The sequence below is a fragment of the Salvia miltiorrhiza genome, chromosome 2 (genome assembly GCF_028751815.1).
Source record: "Salvia miltiorrhiza cultivar Shanhuang (shh) chromosome 2, IMPLAD_Smil_shh, whole genome shotgun sequence".
Classification (NCBI taxonomy): domain Eukaryota; kingdom Viridiplantae; phylum Streptophyta; class Magnoliopsida; order Lamiales; family Lamiaceae; genus Salvia; species Salvia miltiorrhiza.
Genome location: NC_080388.1, coordinates 47,501,190 through 47,524,468, shown reverse-complemented (window position 1 = coordinate 47,524,468; position 23,279 = coordinate 47,501,190). Strand labels below are relative to the sequence as shown.

General features: G+C 33.5%; 1 protein-coding gene across 1 annotated transcript; it reads left to right on the top strand.

The window, feature by feature from the left end:
• The first annotated feature begins 18,029 nt into the window (after positions 1-18,029).
• Positions 18,030-22,059, top strand: LOC131009630 (probable indole-3-pyruvate monooxygenase YUCCA11). The gene is made up of 4 exons (XM_057937044.1): positions 18,030-18,638; positions 19,205-19,438; positions 20,784-20,906; positions 21,874-22,059. The coding sequence occupies exons 1-4, from the start codon at positions 18,030-18,032 to the stop codon at positions 22,057-22,059; spliced, it is 1,152 nt and encodes a 383-aa protein (XP_057793027.1).
• Positions 22,060-23,279: the final 1,220 nt, after the last annotated feature.

The following is a 23,279-nucleotide window of genomic DNA, read 5'->3' as shown; positions in this document are numbered from 1 at the left end:
CCATTTAGGGTTTAGATTATTCATTTGGGGTTTAGATGTTCCATTTAGGGTTTAAATTATCCATTTAGGGTTTAGATGTTCCATTTAGGGTTTAAATAATGTTGTTGTTTCTGTATTTGTGTTGATGACCATTTTACTTAGTTTTATTTTGAATTTCGTTGGCACTTATGGCACTAATAGTGCGATAAGTGCTAAAATGACTATTTTACTTGGTTTTATTTTGGATTTTCGATGGCACTTATGGCACTAATAGTGCCATAAGTGCCTAACCCGACCCGGCACGCGACCCGCGTGCCTGATCTTACCCAGTCCGCCTCATTAAGGGCAAAAACGTCCAAATCAATAAAAATGGCCAAAATTTGTGTTTTTTCAATGTGTGGCCATAAATTGTGTTTTATGCTTCATTTTGGCTACTTCAAAATTTTACTCATTATTATATCTTACATTTAAATTAGTAAATTAAAACTATTTGCATATATATATATATATATATATATATATATATATATATATGAGGTGGTCTCCTGTACACCCAGGTTGTACCCGACCCGGATCCTTACCCAGTTGGACTATCCTGACCCATTTTTTCTTGAAATGACACTAACACTAACACGATCTTGGAATGACACTAACACTGTTTTGTTTTACAAATGACACTATTTCGAAAATGACACTAACACTATTTTGTTTTACAAATGACACTATTTCAAAAATGACACTAACACTCTATTGAAATGACACTAACACTACGTGTAAAATGACACAAATATTATATTGAAATGACACTAACACTACATGTAAATGACACTAACATTATATCGAAATAACACTAACACTTGACATTCGGGTAGGATAGTCCAGTTGGATCGGATCCGGGTCAGAAATAGGGTCGGGTACGGCCCGAGTGTACGCAAATTTTTGTGTATATATATATATATAGTTAATTGTTTAAAACATCTATATACAAACGTATTATATATATATATATATATATATATATATATATATATATATATTTATGAGTATGAAGTGATAAACTTAAACTAATATTATATAATAAAATAAAATGCAAGCATAAATATTTTTTAGATATGGAAATTGATTTAAAATTTAGAAAAAATTAAGAATGTTATATTGGAGTAATTATATGGCCCCACATAAAATTGGATTTATTTTGCTTTAATAAATATATAGATTATGAGACAGTACTTATGTTGGAATCTAAATGTATATTTAGTATTCAAATCATAATTTTATTAGTATCTATATGCATATATGCAGGGGTATGCATAAAAATTAGTTTAGAGAGAGCTAAAATTAATTTTTTAAGAGAACGATGTGTAATAAATGTCACAGCCCGCCTTAACTAAGGATAGTTAAGCCGAGTGATCTACGACTAGGGATGGGGTTAAAGAATAAGGGAAAGAAAGGGGCATCATTTGAAACCGTAAATCTTACTTAACTTAAGAAAAATCATCGTATTTACTCATTAATACTCTTTTGAACAGTCTATGAAAGACAACATAAAACTTAATTAATATCATTAATTAAGTTATACATCATATGAAACCATTCTCTTAAGACTCAAAGTATGACATAGCATACTATAACATCAACAACATCTTGCAGCGGAAAGTAGCTAGACATATGTATGAAGACATATTCTAGACAGGTTAACTATTTATTAACAACCCTGGAGACTCCGCTCATTGCAGCACCATCATCACATCAGCTCAACCTGCACATTTAGAAAACATATGCAGGGCTGAGTACAAAAGCACTCAGTGGGCACGTATGCCTAGGTATAAAAATACATACTTCAAAACTGTAAATTGTCATGCCATCATAAACAGTACAGCAAGGGAGTTTTTCGCTAAAAAGACCCAAGCTTACTAAATTCATTTGTGATTCTTAAAGTTCGTCTGCAGACTAAGTTCTCTTGTAATCTATCATATCTGGAACTGTGTGCCGGAGAGGTGGCCACCTCTCACGGTCACTTGACCGGCCAACCCGCTAGATGACTCACGGTCACTGGTGTACACTAGCCCTGGCAGGATAGCTATCAACTGCTCAGGACCCGAATTCGATTGCATCATTGGCAAAGCCAAAGCAGATAGATATCATACTAAAATTTAAACATTTTATGGCAAGACAACAGTTGTAATATTTTCCAGTTCAAAGATTTGTCACGAAATAACTTGTTCCAAGGTAGCATTAAACTCGTTTGATAGATATATAAAACTGAAATTAACAGTTAATTCATCTCATGCATTCATTCGTATAAGAGGCCTACGACACGCAGGGGATCTCTATATACGTATAGTAAAAGTAATGCCCACCTCGTTGTGTCTCTGTATCAATGAGTAACGTCACTCTCTCCCTCAAGTCGTTACTTCCCAAAAGGACCTTCATTGTTATGAAGAATTGATGAGAAGTTATAAAAGAAACCTCGATCAATAATCTAATCTCTTTTATGAAACATTAGTATCTCTAATGTTCATCTCTCTTGATTGTTAATCAATATAACAATTATTATCTCTCGTCATTACTCATTAATTATAACATCCTTATGTTATAATTAGCAGCTCTTCAATTAAAAGAAATATTTAACACATCGAAAAGTCCACTTTCTTAGCAGATCTATTCGCTCTCATCTCGTCTAATTAACCAATTAGAAGTTAAACTATCCATTAGGCATGTATTTGAGTCACGGGTCAACAAGAATTGACTATGCTCAAATCCTAATTTCACTAAAAATTTCGGCATGACCTATTCATATATAATGTCAACCACGAGATTTCAACGCGTGAATCTCACTACGTGAACTCGTCTCTCGACTCAAAACTTAACATCTTGACATCTTTTCAACGCAAACCAAATAATTCAAAATCATCAAAACTCTTTATCAGTAAACTATCATTTATACTCGACACCAATTGTTCGAGTGTCAGATACCAACATTTATGTGCGTTAATCATAACTCTCACACTCACTCCATTTAGACACATAATCGATATCAAACTCAAATAATAAATTATATCTTAACAATTTATCATGCTCATAGTTCTCGATTAAATCTCGGACCTTGTAATTAAATACTAAATTCCAACTTTAATTAATTAACATGCTTCTCTAATTTATTTATCTCATTTAAACTAATAAATCTAATCCATGCTAATTTCTCATACTTAGCCATTTTATATGCATTTATCATGCAATTCAAAAAGCTCAAAAACTTACTAATCATGCTCATCTCATAAATACTCAAATAATTCATATAGTCTTACTAACATAGCATTAACTCATATGCACTGCTAGTTCACTTACATGACTTCACATACTCCACATATCTCAACTTAATAAATCATCGAATAATTAGAAAATTTGTATTTAATGGAAATAAATTCCAAAAATTTAAATACAAATATTTTTAATTATTCTAAACACATTGGCATGCTCAAAATAACTCAATTAAAATCGAGCATCGCTCGTCTTTGGCCTTATGACTCACGGCCTTCATCAAATTTGAACCTTGGTGTTCAAATTAATCTAAGTAAATTATACGTGCAATATTTAATAAATATAAACACATATATAAACTCAAATCATTCAAATAAAAATCAAATATTCACATCCGGGCATCAAACCATTCGGTCCTCATGCTTCTCGTTTCTAACATTTCTCAAAAATTCTCAAATTAATCTAGCATGCTCATGTGATATCGTAGAACACATATACGCAATAATATTCATTATGCAACGTCCCAAACTTCACGAATTTAAATAATCATACTCTAAAAACTTATAAAATTTTCGTGCTTGGAAAAATACGAATTTAATATATATCGATCCTAGCATACCCCTAAGCACAAATATCAAGTCAAAACGATCAAACAAAAATCGAAAGACAAGCTAATATGTGAAAAACGGGGCTGCCCTCATGGGTTTCATAGCTACGGTTCGTTCCGTTCTTACTCCCTTCATTAAACATGCTCAACATCTACCCAAGAACAACATACTAAAATTTCACGACGATCCGACGTCGTTTCAAAATAAAGTCGAGAATCGACGTTTTTCGACGTCGACGAAAATCGAAAAGAAAACCATCAAAACGTAGGTAGAGATCTTACCTACTTAGATACGTGATCGAAAAGATGATCGGCGTTCGTCTCGGTGCTCAAATCGGAAGTCAAAAGCTTGAACACCGAAGAAATGGTGTTAACGTGAAGTGTGTGTGTGTTTCTAATGTGTTTTAGTGTGTGTGCAGCACAAATTAGTGTGTGTGTTGTGTGTGCAGCGTGAGTTAGGTGAGATAGAGGGATAGTGGGCAGTTGGGGGGGTGGTTAGGGGTAGGGTAGGTTAGATATTTAGGATATTAACCCGTTAGTCGTTAAATATCTCGTTTCGTCTCGTTTTAACGATTAACTACCCATACTCTTCGTTACTCGCCCTCTCAACCTCTACTCACTTTCATTGCACTCGTAATTCTATATAAATATAGAAAACACAAGCTCGTTCTCGAAATTCTGATAAACGAGCTCGGTTCGTTTATCGAGAAAATCTAGTTCACTATTCACTCGTCGTCCAAAAATAAAAACTTTCATTATTGGACTCGTATCGAAAAACTAAGAATATTTTTCGACGACGTGCACGTAAGATTTTGAAAGTCGACAAAAAGACGAAATAGCAGTATTTTACTATTCATCGTCAAAAAGTCAAAATTTTCAAAAACGTCTTAACGGACTCAGATCTCACTTCCGAGTTCACCGTTCTCATTCAAATAATTATCTCGAATTATTCGAATACTCAAACTCAATTTCGGATATAAAATCTCACATCATCCAAACATCATCAAAAGAACATCTCAACATCTTTAAAAAAAAAACTTCATATAACTCCTCATCTCTTTACAAAGTAATCAAACAAGGGATCTATACCCTAATTACTCAAACTTAAGCAATTAAACACGTCATCAAAAGCACGGGTATTACAATAAAATATTTTTTTTAAATAAGAAATATAATAAAAGATTAGAAAATATTAGTTTGGGGGTGCTTCAGCCTTCAGCTGACCTTAACAGTACCTCTGAATCCTACTGCATATATAGTATCGTCTTTCAAATTAGGATAGTCATTTTTCTTTAAATAATAAGAAAGTGTATTTTCCTTTTTTTCTTTTTTGAGTTGGTGAATAAAGAAATCTTTCCTCCAAATAATAAGAAAATGTTTTTCTCCTCTTTTTTTTTAAGCACCTCTAAATCCGCCACTGCACATATGATTAGTATTGTCTTTCCAATTAGGATAGTCATTTTCCTCCAAATAATAAGAAATGTTTTTTCCTTTTTTTTTTTCCTTTTTCTTTTTGAGTTGGTGAATAAAGAAATATATATTTCCTCCAAATAATAAGAAAATGTTTTTTCTTTTTTTCTTTTTTTTGTTCTCCTCTTTTGAATTGTGGAAGAAAGAAATTGAGATTTGTACCATAGTTACTCACCTTTATAAAGGGGAGCTAGGAATACTAAAGTAAAATACATAACATACACATACTTGGATATCGATCTCCTATTTTTCTTTTGGCAACGATTCCGACATCGATGACAGCATATCTCTCGATGTTCGTTTTTAGAAAATGGTTAATATAAATGAACAAATCTTAGTGTGTGTTGGTCTAGCGGTAGGTGGTTAATGTCGATAGCATGAGGTCCTGAGTTTGATTTCACCATCGTGCGATCTTTAATTTTTTTTTATTTTCTTGTGTAATTTATATAAAAAAAAGTATGATTGCTTCAAAAAAATTGACAAGCAGATCGAGATTTAAAAATATATATGTTCTTTACATGTTGCTATTCTGTTCGAGTTTGGAGTCAGATCATGACATGGTGTGGTTTGATTAATGGAAGCATTAGAAGCTGAGAAAATGAAAAAGTGTACATGCTAGACACAGTTAATGTGGATCAAAGACAGAGAAACAATTGATGTATCGTGTTGCTGCTGCTACTACACTGTATCACATCTTGCTTGAAAGGAATGCAAGAAGATTTCAACAAAGAGCAAGAGCGGATGAGGTATTGATACGCATTTGCTAAGTTCAAATTGCTATTCGTTGTAATAGGAATGATAAACTTAATTAGGAAAATGCTACAAAGTTGAGCTCTAGAGTAGTTGGTTATTTGTTATTTTACTTAATTTTACACGATAAATTTGAATAAATTAATATCAGTCATAGGATTTGAACATTCGTGAACATTATTCGTGAGCATAATTCTTGTTTAGTCTACCAATAGCATTTTTTTGTTTTTATACATTTATTTTGATTTTAATACCTAAAAAATTATTATTAGCGTCGCTAATACAAATTATATAAAAATCTAAGTTTGATTTATTTTATTTTTTCTATAAATTGAAGTACATAAACTGCAACATCAAATGAAAATCGGAACTTGATCTCAAAATTTAACTTTGTTTAACAAAATTCAATGCGGCACCGATCCATTGTAACCTGCTGATTTTCGCAATCCCTTCGTCACAATGCATATGTCATATATACCTTCATGCATTCTTCCTTATAAATAAAAAAAGAGCAACAAAATAAAGTTGTAACTGATAGATGTATTCTGGTGATGCATATGTGGTGAAGTCTGTGACATGTGTAGCTACGAACCAAAATATTCTTACCAACATAAATCAGGTGCATGAAATTCCTCCCTATTTCGTGGTGGACTGTTTTGGCTCGGAATGAATTCAGATATCTCCTAGTGAATCACTAATTAAACACTTTAAATATTAATTGATAAATAGTTATTACTACTTCCGTCCCACTTAATTAATTGACACTTTTGAGTTGGGCTACGAAGATTAAGAATACATGGTTAAGAGTGTAAAGTATGTAAGATCCACTTATTTTATGTGTGTAGAGAAAATAAGAACTATATACTATTTTAAGAAAGTGCCAATTTAAGTGGGATAAACAAAAAAGACATGTGTGTCAATTTAAGTGGGACGGAGGGGAGTAATTTTTTATGTTTAATACTACGTAAAACGTTCTTTTGACAAATTCTCTTGAACTTTGAATGTCGAATTAAATCAATTAATCTATTGTTTGACTTAAAACATTCGACTCAATTGACTAGGCTAAGATTTGAGAAGCTCAATCCTAAAAAGATTCTTTTTTTGGACTTCTCATATTTTAATTAATTTTTATATCCTAACAATTAAATTAGATGAGTTTATAAGTTTTATAACATTTATCATTTAATTACCTCCCCTTCCAAAAAAAAAAAACAATTATCATTTAACTCGCACATGAACCCGTCTTTAAATTGTCAGTAGTTATATGTACTACTTGATCTCAAAATTCTTATTTGGTTGTATGCTTAATTTTCAAATGTTTATTACCAAACTTTATATATAGAATAGTTTCTCCAAATAACTATTTTCGATCTAGTACTGTATATATATATATATAGAGTAAAATTTTGAAGTAGCCAAAATGAAGCATAAAACACAATTTATGGTCACACATTGAAAAAACATAAAATTTGGTCATTTTTATTGATTTGGACGTTTTTATCCTTAATGAGGCGGACCAGGTAGGATCAGGCACGCGAGTCGCGTGCCGAGTCGGGTTAGGCACTTATGGCACTATTAGTGCCATAAGTGCCAAGATTTTACTTTGGTTTTATTTTGGATTTCCGTTGGCACTTTTGGCACTTTTATTTTGAATTTCCATTGGCACTTTTGGCACTATTAGTGCCAAAAGTGCCAATGGAAATTCAAAATAAAACCAAGTAAAATGGTCATTTTGGCACTTATGACACTAAAATGGAAATTCAAAATAATAAGAGTGGAGCAAGGGTCTCGATAATTTTACTAAAAATAGAAATAGATACTAAAATATGGGATGACCAAAACAAGAAAATTGGATACTAAAAGTTGGAACGTATGAAGTACTTTTTAAGTGAGACTCTTTCTCCATCACAATACATTAACCATTTTTAATTCGTGTTGTCCCCTTCTAGGACTAGTTTTTGTGGTCAAATGGAGTAAATGCTAAGATATTTAATATGTTAAATTACATCTCATATTTATTTGTTTGATGTTGAATTTATTTTGATTTATTATAGCTTTTGGCTATTTTGAGTAATAATTTTCATTATAAAATAATTGATAACTGAATTGTAACTAAAGTGAAGTTCGGTTTGATTTGAACAAAAATTTGGCCGGTTCAATTTCTTAGGAAATAACACAAGCAAAAATCATGAAAGCAATTAAAAGAATACACGAGAATTGTTTATCTAATTCATTACGATATGTAATTACATTCGGGGGCGATATCAAACCAGGTTTTTCACTATGATATTTTAGATACAAGATACAGAGAAAACACAACTATTTATAATAGGAGTAATTAAACTCTAATCATTCGGACCTAATTAACGGATTATACATCAGCTGAAAAAACTTCAATATTCCAACAATCTCCCACTTAGAGACTCAACTCCAAGTATCCATATCTTCTTATTCTTGTTCTCCTTCCGTATCCGCCTAGCATCGCCTATAGGCTCATTTTCAAGTTCCAAGGCCAATTGAAGCTATGCATAGGTTCAATTTCTTTAAGGTCACTACTTTAGTGAACATGTCAATTGTATTCTCACTTCACAATATCCTCCTCATTAGTTGTAAGGTCTTTTTTTTAATAGGTGACAAATGTTATGATACTTCAACTCAACATGCTTTGTGACTCAACTTAAAACACCAATTGAATTGACTCGCAATATATATATATATATATATATATATATATATATATATATATATATATATATATATATAGGGAGCGGTTATTCAATAAACCACCCTTATTTTAAAAATTACGAACCAGTAAAAATGCATGAATTTTATGTATAACACGCATGAATAAACTGTATAAAGGTACGAATTGCGAAAAATAATTTTTTGCTACCTTTGGGATTCGAACTCAGGACCATGAATTTATCCAACAAGGTGATCAATCAACCGTAGATCTTGATGATCTAAGGGCTGAAAATGGTTCCTAATTTATATTTTAAGAAGCGTTCTTATTTTAGCCTTCCCCTATATATATATATATATATATATATATATATATATATATATATATATATATAGGGTGTGGTTCTAGAGAGAACTACATTATTTGTGAGAACGGGAGAACCATCAAATCTAATGCATTTACTGTAAAAATTAATGCATTCGCTGTTAAAATTAATGCACTCAAAAAAATAAAAAAATTGCTCCCTTCAGGATTCGAACCCAGGATTTGCATTCATCCAACAAGATGATGTATCCACCGTAGATCTTGATGATCGAATGGCTGAAAATGGTTCTCCGTTCTTTTTTTATTTATGGTTCTTTCCTGAACCTCTCCCTATATATATATATATATATATATATATATATATATATATATATATATATAGGGGGCGGTTATTCAATAAACCACCCTTATTTTAAGAATTACGAGCCAACAAAAATGCATGAATTTTATGTATAACACGCATGAATAAACTGTATAAAGGCATGAATTGCGAAAAATAATTTTTTGCTACCTTTGGGATTCGAACTCAGGACCATGAATTTATCCAACAAGGTGATGAATCAACCGTAGATCTTGATGATATATATAGGGGAAGGCTAAAATAAGAACGCTTCTTAAAATATAAATTAGGAACCATTTTCAACCCTTAGATCATCAAGATCTACGGTTGATTCATCACCTTGTTGGATAAATTCATGGTCCTGAGTTCGAATCCCAAAGGTAGCAAAAAATTATTTTTCGCAATTCATGCCTTTATACAGTTTATTCATGCGTGTTATACATAAAATTCATGCATTTTTGTTGGTTCGTAATTCTTAAAATAAGGGTGGTTTATTGAATAACCGCCCCCTATATATATATATATATATATATATATATATGGTTGAGTTCAACAGAAAATTATCTTTTTCGAGAGAACGAACAAATCTATATATTTTACGAACAGATCAACATAAGTAATGAACAGACGTATTTAATAAAAATATAGAAAAACTCGCCACCAGCAGGATTCGAACCCGGGGCAAATTGTTGTTCATGCGGTACATTGATCTGTTCATTAAAACTATAGATCTGTTCGTTTTTATTTTGCGAATTCTCTATTCTCCACAATATTTAGCTTCTCTGTTGAACCCTTCTCTCTCTCTCTCTCTCTCTATATATATATATATATATATATATATATATAGAGGGAGGGTCCTGTGAGAACTCCATATTTTTGTGACACCTAAGAACAAATCAAAGCCATAGATTTGATCTATCTAACGGCTCAAATCCATTGAAGTATTCATGTGTTATTTTCGGTATAAAGGATAATGTAGTCATTTTATCTAATCAAGTAACCGTGACTATCCTAAAATCATGCATTCACATATCTTTTAATTAGGGAAATTATGATTTTGACCAAATCACATCTAATCTTTACTCACGTGAGAAGTTCCATCAACATTCACCATTTATACTAAAATTTATGTTCCTACGTCTACTGATTTTTCTATTCATTATCTTGTGGTCAGAATTGTTGACATAAATAATGTTGAATTAAGGAGAGTTCTCGAATTTATTTCTAATTTATTTTTCAATGTTCGATACGCATCATACCTTTCAATGTGCGTTTTCTACATATTAGTTTTAATCATATAATAGATAAATGTTAGATGAAGTTATATTCTTGTTCATATTTTTTCTACATATGAATGTTTATCATATACTAGTTAAATGTTAGGAAAAGTTATGTTTTTGTTTATGTTTTTTCTACATGTGAGTGTTGATCATACAATAGGTAAATGTTCGACGAAGTTATGTTTTTATTCATTACCTTATTTTGTGGTTTGAACAGTTTTGACATTACAGGTCGTGTGTGTGCATTGTGTACTGTTGGCATATCCTTTTATTCATGACTATATTATATTATGAACAAACATTTTTCAATCAATGAACATATTTTTTGTTCATGTATGTTTTCCATATATTCAACAACATTATATCATGTTTTGCGTATAACTACTGTGTGTTCATTCATTGTGTTATTATGACTTTTGAAAATGGCACATCATTTATAAAACTTTAAAAATTATTTACTTGTCAATTAATTGTTATTGTTGAATGACAGTGCATATATAACCAAATATTTGCACATATAAATTTACATAAACATATGTCAGCAAAGTAGAACAATGAAAATGCATAAATTTGGATTCCAATTATCAAATGTAATCATGAATCTGTGGTCTATTGAAATATGACATATAATATAATATTTGTTGAAAGTCTATAACTTGTTCATATTCCTGAATTGTCTCATCTAAGCAAGACATAATTAGCCTTGAAGTTACTATTCTTGCACAACTCGCGATAATGTGTAGATGCACATTTCAGCAGTCCTCCTCTCACATCATTTCAGCAGTCGCAGCCTCTCCACCTCCATCCTTAGGATCTTTAACGATATCATGTTTGCTTCTAGTCGAACCGTCTCCTGTTCATAGAATAAGAATTATGTTCACATGATGATTAACCTTCCAAAAATGTTACCATTAACAAAAAAAAAGTCCAAAAAAATACATGCTTCAAGTCTTGCTTTCTTAGCCATGTATGCACGATATAACTTTGCCTTTTGTAGCATTATATTCCTCCACTTTGTAGATGGAAATATTCATAAGTTAGTTTTGCAAAATACAAAGTGTATTCACTCATCGAGTTACTTAATACATACCTTTCTACTCTGCCTATATTAACTTATTTTGCAAGATGATTTCTGGATTTGGTGGTCTTGCTGTGATATGAACAAGAAACAACAAACATGAACAATGCCACATTTCTTAAACAGTTGCTATGTTCATATCCAACAAAATACATGAACAAAGTTATATGTAGTAATGCTTAAAACATTCACATAAAACATACATGAGCATACCAACTACCCGTAGACACTTGTCATGTTCATATCCAAACAAAGATATGAACAAAGTTAAATTCAGTAATACTTCAAATATTCACACGAACAAGTGACATGAATAATGTTGTAGTTAATAATACTTAAAATATTCACACGAACAACAGACATGCATGAACAATGTTGTATTTAGTGATACTTAAAATATTCACACGAACAAATGGCATGAACAATGCAACTTTCATGAACAATACTTATATTACATGAACAATAGTATGTAGAATTACACACACTAATCACAGCGACAAAGACCGAAATGCACAAAGATTGTCATATTCACACACAAATTGGATTGTTCACGAACTCAAATTGTATGTTCAATAGCATTTTCTTTATGTTTATGAACAAATCTTATTAATCAAAAAAAAAAAAAAAAACTAGCAAACAAGAAGGCAATAAACTAGAGGTGCGAGGCAATAAACTGGAGGGGCGCACCAAAATATGAACATATACTATCATATGTTTGATATTCAGTAAAAAAAAAAAAAAAAACGTCACACCGCAAAAAATAAAACATATCAAAACTTAAAAAAACACAAATATCCATTTTTTCTTGTTCAAAGAGAATTACACCAGTAAGGTAATGAATAACATACTAAACAATAAATTATTCACACATTCTTATTCCAAGATTCTCACCCCGCCGATGTTCGCCGAAGAACTCCGAAAATCAATGACCAAAGAAATCTTATACAATTGAGTGTTCTTCAATGGAAGATTTATGAAAGAGAGAAGACAAAAGAGTAGCGATGGAGAGATGGGTGAATGAGAAAAGTTAAAAGAGAGAGTAAATCTTCTATAGGGTAATTAAGAGATTTTGTCAAATCATTAATTGAATCATCTGATTTGGTGCATCTTCAAATTACTAAAATATCCTTATTCACTCAATCCGGCAGAAACAATTAAGAAATGGGAAGCGTTTTTAATTGAAAAACTAATTATTCCAGCCTTTGGATTGAACAAGATCAATGGTGTAGGATGGTTCTTAGGTGTCACAAAATATTAAATTCTCACTAGATACTAACCCTATATATATATATATATATATATATAGGGTGTGGTTCTAGAGAGAACTACATTACTTGTGAGAATGGGAGAACCATAAAATCTAATGCATTCACTGTAAAAATTAATGCATTCGCTGTTAAAATTAATGCATTAAAAAAATTTAAAAAAATGCTCCCTTCATGATTCGAACCCAGGTTCTATATTCATCCAACAAGATGATGCATCCACCGTAGATCTTGATGATCGAATGGCTGAAAATGGTTCTCTGTTCTTTTTTTATTTATGGTTATTTCTTTAACCTCTCTCTCTCTCTCTATATATATATATATAGGGGAGGGCTAAAATAAAAACACTTCTTAAAATATAAAATATAAACAATTTTCAGCCTTAGATTATCAAGATCTACGGTTGATTCGTAACCTTGTTGGATGAATTCATACGTGTTCTACATAAAATTCGTACATTAAAAAATATTTTATTTTTATTTTAAAAAGTATTTTCACGGTAGCCCTTCCCTTTATATATATATATATATATGGTAAAGGGGCGGTGGTGGCAGCCAGACGGCGGCCGCCGTGGACACCCCATGGCCTCTGAAGGAGGCGGGCGCAGCCTCTTCGGTGAGCGTTGTGTGCTATGCCGCTGCATTGCACAATCTTTTTACTTTGGTTCGTCTCTTTTGTTTGAAGTCTGATTTTAGATCCGTTTTCGCCCACGAACTCGTATCGAGATGAACTTCAATTCTTGTTCAGGACACTCAGTTCAATTCTGTCTCCATTTTTGTCCACTTATTAATCAATTCGAGCATAAAATCCTAAGATTACAAAATTAACAAATAGGTTCAAATCAATCAACTCTTGAGTAAACGAGACCAATATATAAATCAATGTTGCTTGGCCCGATCACCCATGAACCAGCTCACAACTCCCACAGCATGCGCAATATTCGGTCTCGTGCATATCATGACATACATGGTTCTACCAGTTGCTAAAGCACATGGAACATTCTTCATTTGGGCATGATCCTTCTTGCTAGTTGGCGAATCCTTCTTTGAAAGCTTGAAGTGACTACCCAATGGGATACTCACATGCTTCGAATCCTTTATGTTAAGTTTTTCCAACATCTTATGAATGTATTTGGCCTGCGAAAGATATAACTTCCCTGCCAACTTGTTCCGCTCGATTCTTATACCCAAATTTTGTTTTGCTTTTTCAACTTATCCATCTCCGTTAAATCGGATCCTACAATCTACATATCATCAACGTATACAACGGGATAAGATAGCTTTTGTCGAACCTCGTAAAGTAGCAATAGTGGTCAACATAACATTTGTTATAACCAATCTCAATCATGAAACTGTCAAACTTCTTATACCCCTGTTTTGGAGCTTGCTTCAACCCATACAAGCTCTTATTTAATTTACATACAAACATTTCCTCCCCTTTAAATACAAATCCCTTATGCAGTGTTATATATAAATCCTCTTCCAAGTCTCCATGAAGGAATGTTGTCTTTACATCTATATATGTAACAACTTTTCTGCAACCATCATATTCAACATCATATGAATACTAGTTAGTTTCACAACAGGGGTAAACACATCAGTATAATTAATATAGTGGTGCTGCTTAAACCCTTTGACAACTAGTCGAGCCTAGCGCTTGCTACCACCAACTTCAATCTTTATTCTGTAGACCCACTTGCAGTGTAAGGCTTTCTTCCAATTTGGGAGCTCAACGAGTTGCCAAATGCCATTTAGAAGAAGAGAGGCTAACTCATGATCCATGACAATTTTTCCACCTTCGAATTACTTCCATGTCTTGCCTCTGCATAGCACTTAGGCTCACCACCGTCAGTAAATAATAAGTAAAAGTTAGAGGGCGAATACCTATTAGGCGCTCGTCGCTCTCTAGGCTCTATTAGCAGTAGAGTATTCGATGTTCATGTCCTTGGCGCTTCTTTAACAGCCTCTTGTACATTCTGACTCTCTTTGCTCCCACTCAAGTTTGAGATGTCTAACTTGACCACTTTAGAGCCATAATTTCCAGAACTCGATGCCTCCAATCTGTCCTTGTACATCACTTGTTAATTGAAAACAACATCTCGACTACAGATAACCTTTCAGTTTCTACTTATCTAAGAGCTTGAAACTGAACTCATTACCACTATAACCAATGAACACGCGCACTTAACAGACTTCACATCTAACTTACTTCTATCAATAGAATTGACATGAGCATAAGAAACACAAACAAAATGCATAGGAAAGACAAGATTACCTCTTTTCTGGTCCAAACTTCTTCATTTATCCGATTCTACAACGAAACTGATGACCTCTATTGATTAGGAATGCAGTTGTGTTTACTGCATCTGCCCAGAATATCTTGGGTAGTCGCTTTTCAATCTTATGTATCTTGCTCACTCATTCAACGTTCTATTTATCTGTTCAGCAACACCGTTCTACTGGGGAGTTCCTTTCACGATTTTTTCTATGCGAATCCCATTCTCGACACTATACTCTTTGAACTTGCGGTATACTCTCCTCCATTATCAGACGACAGATATTTCACTTTCAGCCCTATTCCAGTTTCTACAAGGGTTTTCCACTTCCTAAAGGCATCAAATATGTTGATTTAGTTTTGAGAAATAAAAATTCATACCTTTTGTGTGGAATCATCAATGAAGGTCATGTAATACTCTGATTCGGCTAGGGATTTCATAGGCGCTGGTCCCTGTAGATTACCAAGGACCAACTCCAACTTCTGTTTCTTCAAGGTTCTGCCGTCTCTCGAGAAAATGACCTCTTCTATTTTTCGAGTACTCAGTCCTCATACAGGCCAACTTCAACAGTTTTCAAGCCAGACAACCTACCCTTTGAACACATCTCCTTCCTCCATTTCACTTACGTGGCCAAGCCGGCAATGCCACAAATCTGCATCGTTCACTACTTCTGCAATATTAATGCAATCTTTAAAGTTCGTTGTACCGTACAACATACCTTTCTCTTCTCCTCGATCTACAATCATAGCTCATATGCTAATTTTCCAACTGCTGTAGCCAAACGTCATTGTATATCCTTCAACATTAACTTGTTCGATCGAAAATAAGTTCCTCTTCAAGCCAGGAATGTATCTGACTTCATTCAACTTTAGCACCGATCTGTTGGAGGTACTAACTCGCACGTCTCATTTTCTTAAGATTTCCAGAGGCTCGTCGTCAACAAGGAAGACTTTTCCACAATCGCCAGAAACATAATTTTCCATTATTCCAACGTTACTGCACGAATGGAACGATGTTCCAGAGTCTAGCTCCCACGACTCCAACAGACTGCTTACACTCAAGACCAACACATCTCCTACGTCTTATCTTTCTTCGGTGCTGGACACTGAGTTTTGTAGTGTCCATATTTATCCTAATTTCAGCACTGGATTGAACTCTTATTCTTATTGGATTGACTATTTCCTCTTGCTTTGACCTACCCTGGTTCTGCTTCCTATCGCTCTGGCCGTGCTCTCCACATTTAATGTTGACCCCGAACTAGATCAAGATTCCTTCTTGCGAATTTCTTCACCAATTATCATATCTTGAACATAGTCATATCGCAGTTTAACCTCCTGGGCAATAACTGCAATCGCCGTTTTAGTCCAACTCTCTGGCACAGAAGAAAGTATTATTAGGACATGTAGTTCTTCATCGAACTTGATCTCAACCGAGCTCAATTGTGAAACTCATTTAGATGTTGTTGCACCAGTGTACCATTTGCCATACTCAGAGTAAATAAATATCTTATCAGATGTACATTGTTTGTCGTTGGTGGTTTTTTGTATATCTCTTCTAGAATGCTCAGCTTCTCATTCGTCGACCTTGCTCCAATCGTGAGATAAGTCACGTCTTTGGACAAAATCGTGCTCTGAAATAGAAGATTTCACGTGCTTTATCCGGTTTTGATACACGTGGAGCCTATGATATAGAATGAAGAAAAAATGAAAACAAGACGAAGTCCTCCAGTTCACAAGTGTTATCCCAATTCAGATTTCCTTCCATATGTCAAATTTTTCCAAGCCGCCATACATTTACCATAACCATCAAAAGACGGATAAAAGCGACCAATTGATTACTCAATTCTATATATCGCTTTGATTGGTGCGTCGGACTACGTCATGATTAAAAACGCAGCGCTCTGAAATAGAAGATTTCACGTGTTTTGTCTGGTTTGGATGCACGTGCAACTTATGATTAATCTAGAAAAAAAGAAAACAAGAAAACAAAAACGAAGTCTTCCGATTGACAAGTGTTATCCCAATTCGGGTCTCCTTCCATATATCAAAATTTTCCAAGCCACCATACATTTACTAAAACTATCAAAAGACGAAAAAAAAGCGATCAATTAGTTACTCAATTCTATATATCGCTTTAATTGGTGTGTTCGAGTTCGACTATGTCATGATTACAAATTTAAGAGATAGATTACGCTCTGAATAGAAGATTAATTTAACGGTTTTATTTGGTTCTCACACAAGTAGAGCCTATAATTAATACAAAACAAAATTGAGATCTCCTCTATTCCACAATTATTATCCCAATTCGAATCTCCCTCCGTATTTCAATTTTTGGTAGTGACGGTATATTTTTCATATAAACTTTTTTCCGAATCTGGATCCTAAAATTTTCGAAGCCGCCGTACATTTTGTATGTCAAGCTTTTTTCCTTTTTCTTTTCGTTTATAGTAACAACCTTCCAAACACGAATTGCGACATATGAAATTAAACGTGTAGAAGAAAATGTAATATAGTTTGCAACATAGAAGATATCGAGAAACAAAAAATCTCAAGCCTGATCTCCAAATTACAAGTTTGTTGAATAAAATTTAATGCCGCACCGATCCCTTGTAACCTGATTTCCGCAATCGGTTTTGTCACTCCATGCTTTTCCCCTCCTATAAATCGGAAGCCCTTCCGCCATAGCTGATCACACCAAGAAATTAAAAAGAGAGTGAAATGGAGCAGAAAAGCAGAGTGGTGATCGTGGGCGCAGGCCCCGCAGGCTTAGCAACCTCGGCATGCCTAAACCTCCAAAACATAGCCAACATTGTGCTGGAGCGAGAAGACTGCGCCGCCTCGCTGTGGCGGAAGAGAGCCTACGAGCGGCTGAAGCTCCACCTGGCCAAGGAGTTCTGCCAGCTCCCCCACATGCCCTTCCCGCCCAATTCCCCGACCTTCATCCCCAGAAACGCCTTCATCCGCTACCTCGACGACTACGTGGCCCGCTTCGGGGTCAGCCCACTCTGCTGCCGCAGCGTCGTGTCCGCTTCGCTCCAGAGCGGGAAATGGGTCGTGGTGGCCCGGAACGGCCGCTCCGGGGCCACGGAGAGGTACGTGGCGGAGTTCCTCGTGGTGGCCACGGGGGAGAACAGCGAGGGTTTTATCCCGCCGCTGCAAGGGCTCCACTCCTTCAAAGGGGAGGTGCTGCATTCCAGCATGTACGAGAATGGGGAGAGGTTCGAGGAGAGGGAGGTGCTGGTGGTCGGAAGCGGGAATTCCGGCATGGAGATCGCGCTCGATTTGGCCAACTGGGGTGCCCGGACGTCGGTCGTCATTCGGAGTCCGGTGAGATTGTGTCATAAATGTTTTTTTCTTTTTTCTTTCTCGGACAAACAAATAATTTTAAAATGCGGAGATGACACTTGAGATTTAATGTACTACTCCACATTATTTTGTATTCTACTTTCAATTTTTTTTTATTATTTTTTTTCTATTTTATTTTAACTTATAGTAGGAGTATAATTTAATTTTATTATTACTAACTAGGGTTCATTCCATCTAGTTATAGAGTATATAAATATTTTTCAATCATTTATTTTTATTAATTAATAATTCATTATTAAAGTTGAGAAATTCAAAATTAGGACATAAATTTTTGAAAATAAAATAGTACTTTAATACAAAATATTATTAAAATAATAGATAATATAGTGGGACACGATGACACACAAAAATTTATCAAGCACCAGATCTCATCCAGCGTCACGGTTAATTCGAACTTAAACTTGAGATTTTTAATCAAAAACATTAATCACTGTGCAACTAAACCAACAGACATATAAATCTTGTTTTCTTGAATTAGGGATTGGAATTTGGAGGGGATTAATATTGGATTGGTTTAATTATTGCAGGTGCACGTGCTTAGTGAGAATTTGGTAAGGTTGGGCATGACATTACTTTCGTATCTGCCGCTGAATCTGGTGGATAACCTGGTAGTGTTTCTAGGTAATATGAAACATGGTAATCTTTCCAAATATGGCATTCGGAGGCCCAAGGAGGGGCCTTTCTTTCTAAAAATGGCAACTGGGAGATCCGCCGTCATCGATGTCGGAACCATCGCCAAAATTAAAGCAGGAGAAATCCAAGTATATATACACTATGTGCTGCATGCATAAGTCGACACACATAAAATCATACATTTTGCTCCCCCCACCCCAATGTGTTTGTTCTTCCATTTTTTATACACTTTAATAATTTTTCATCAATTTTAATTTATTAGTACTATATTTTAACACAAGGTTAAGATAATAAACTAAGATTCACTAATCTAATTAGGATTTTCTTATATATATACTTTCTAATTTTTTAGTTAATCTTAATTGATTATTAGGATTCATTAATTCAAAAATAGGGCATATAATTATTTTAAATTCCAACTTTTAGTGACATAAATATTAATTAGTGACATAAATATTAATTAGTGTCATATGCCATATAATCTTACATGCATACCCTAAATTATATTTCCTAATTTTAAGATGAAGTGGGAAAGAAATGAAGACAATACATTTAATTCTAATATTAAGGACATGGGTAGAATTGAAAATTTAGCTTAATTTTACTCTAAAATTCCACAATGACACTTAAAAGAGGACCCCCCCCCCCCCAAAAAAAAACTCTACAATATGACACTTATTTTAAGATGGAGGAGTATTCGAGATATATTTTTTGTAATTAATAAATAGTTATAATATAGTGAAATTAATAGTGGGACACAATAAATTTATTCCATAAATGCAAATGTGCCTGAAATTAGAATAATAAGTAACTAATTCTAACATAAAATTTACTACCTTCGTCCATGAAAGAACTTCCTAGGAGGGGGTGACACGAATTTTAAGAAAATGTTGTTGAGTGTATTGAGAGTAGAGAAAAAGTTGTTAAGTGTATTGGGAGTGATGAAAATGTGTTATAATTAATATTGAGGGTTGTGAAAAAGTGAAAAGTAAGTAAGTATAATGGTAGGTATAGTCCAAAAATAGGTAGTAAGTTTTTTTGTGTACGTCCCAAAAAGGAAAGATATGAAGTTCTTTCGTGGACGGAGGGAGCATTTCCGATCCAATGATTCATAGAAAAATGCAAGTTATATGCTTCTTTTTTAGAAAATCAAATATATTATATGTTTTTATTAAAGAATCCACTCAATTTCCCTCAAGATTTCTATAAATCTTATTGTTGATAATTATTATATCCCTTCTAGAGAAAAATGAAATTGTTCCTTTTGAAGTAATTAACTTAAGCATCAATTATTTTTTTACATATATATTTTTCCTTTAAAAAATAACTAAGCTTCATGTTATGTTCATCTTTCCCTCAAACCAAAATTATAAATTAATGACACATCGACACCAAATTCTCCATTTTCCAAGTTTTTGTTGTGATATATAAATTTGATTAGTTGTATAGAAAACGTAACAACACATTTTGCAGGTGTTCCCATCCATCAAGATGGTGGAAGGAAACCAAGTTACGTTCAGTGACGGGCGCACTCAAAGCTTCGACGCCATCGTTTTCGCCACTGGTTACAAGAGCACCGTCAGGACATGGCTGCAGGTACAAACAATTACTAATCAAAACACAAATATTCTAATTATCATAATAAACTCTAACAAAGTATTAGTAAAGATTAATATATCTTAATTGGGATTGTGAATCCTAATTATAGGTAAATGCACTGTACATTCGAATGCATATAAATTTTCTTCAAAACTATACTTCCTCCATTTTTTTATTACGTGTTTCCAGCCGTCAAATTACACAATCAATAAAATAAGAAATTTACATTTGTAATTTTATTAAGTATCATAATAAATGCATATGTACAATTAATTACTATGTTCTAATAAATATTAAATAAAAATAAAATAGAAAAAATATTATGATTATATTCTCAAATTTTGAAATGAGATACATATTATAAAATAAAGAAAATATTAAAATAGAACACTTAATAAACAACAGGAGAGTATATTAACTAGTGACAAGACCACTTGAGACGATCCTCTATCCCAAGTTATGGTGTCCCACTGTTTCTCCATCAATTTTAACTTCTGTGTTGTATTTAATTTTGCAATTGTTATATTAGAATTGATTATATCCAATTAGTGCTTAATTTTTATTTTTAATTAATAATTTTATTTATTATGGCTGCTTATTTTATAATTAAGATTTATAAAAAATTAAAGTTTAATTTTTTAGTTGATAAATATATATTAGGATTGGTTCTATTATAATTAATTTTTAATTTAATAGCAACAATTAATTATTTGAAAATTGAGTGTAGTACACTGTGTGTACACACAAGTGATCAGATAATGAAGTGCAATTCAGTTGGTAAGACACTTCCCCTCCAACCAACAGCTTGGGGGTTCAAGTCACCAAGGGGGAAATGGGGAACCATTACTGATCTTAATTTCAAAAAAAGAAAATATAAAAAAAAATAGTGTGACATTAAAACGGTCTCTCTCTCTTTCTCTCTCTCTCTCTCTTATACTATAATTAATTAATGCATGATGTGTAGGATGATGAGGGAGGGGTTTTTGGTGAAGATGGAATGCCGAAGGAGAAACCTCCAAATCATTGGAAAGGAGAAAACGGTGTTTACTGTGCTGGATTTGCGAGGGCAGGGCTGGCTGGCATTGCTAAGGATGCCAAGGCTATATCGCAGGATATCAACGCCATTTTATCCCAACCACACACAAATTAGAGCTCACTCTTTCTTCGCCTCTCTATTGTCTATCATCTCATTTCCAACTACTACTCTTTTAAATCAAATAATTTCTGATTTATCTTATATGAGAATATCCTCAACAACTTTTATAGCTTGATTTTGCCAAACATACATTCATATAGTTGCTTCAACCAATACGATAGAACACTCAAACATGGAAAATGAACGCGATGAAGAGAAATTGCTAGGGTTTTTACTGATCTATATAAACAAAGTTGATTAATTAAGCGAATTGTGATTAGGGTTTTGGAACTTTTGTGTTTGATGATACCGTTGAAGATGGCGAGTATTAATTTTTGGGATTTTAATGGATTGTTTGAAGGCGTTGTAGCTTGTAAATTTATTCGGTTTTAAGATTTTTGGAAGATGGGTACGCACTATTAATTTAAAGGGTAAATATCAGTTTTTCTCAAATATATTCAACCCTAAACATAATTACAAAACAATACCCATCGTTTCATTTTCTTCTCGTTTATGGCCCGCAAAAATTTTCCGGCTATCGGTAAATGATGTGTTGCGGCCAAGTGCCATATCAGTAGTACACGTGGAATTAAAAAATAAAAGAAAAATAAATATAGAAATCACGCCTCTTCTTCCTCACGAATGAACCCTAACTCAAATCAAACATGGCATAACAGATTTCACCAATAATCCACCAAATCAAACACGGCAAAACATAATTTCACCAATACTCAAAGGAGTGAGCAAATGGACAGTAGATATAGTGTGATGGTTTGAGTCTTTTCATCTAGTTACCAAGACAAAGCCCTTGTTCGAATAAACTCCTGCATAATTTTTTATCTATTTATTATCGGATCATAGATTTTTCTCCTTTTGTCATTCTCTATCCATTTCCTGTAAATTTCTTATCTGATGCAATATACAGTATTATCTAACATCAAGGGGGTGCAAATATGGAAAGGACTGTAAATACCCTCATGGTTCAGACAGAAGCTCCTCAAGCCAAATGCCAGAGAGGGTTGCCAATTCGAATTGTATGGCTCTTCTGCAGAATTTGAAGTTTGCTTTATGTATATTTGGATTTTGTTCCCTTTATCTAGGCTTTGGTTTGATTTGTGTGTAAATCCTTTACTCCCTAATTAAACGAATTAGTGGCATTTGAACAACTCCAAACATATATTCAGAATCAATAGGGAATGCAGCTAATTAAAGCTGAATCTGAACACAAACATAAT

What these genes read in the sequence shown, in the direction of transcription:
- LOC131009630 (XM_057937044.1), top strand. Translation starts at nt 18,030, where the DNA reads ATGGAGCAGAAAAGCAGAGTGGTGATCGTGGGCGCAGGCCCCGCAGGC. An exon ending in CGGTCGTCATTCGGAGTCCG is followed by an intron (nt 18,639 to 19,204) that starts GTGAGATTGTGT and finishes TAATTATTGCAG; the next exon opens with GTGCACGTGCTTAGTGAGAA. An exon ending in TTAAAGCAGGAGAAATCCAA is followed by an intron (nt 19,439 to 20,783) that starts GTATATATACAC and finishes CACATTTTGCAG; the next exon opens with GTGTTCCCATCCATCAAGAT.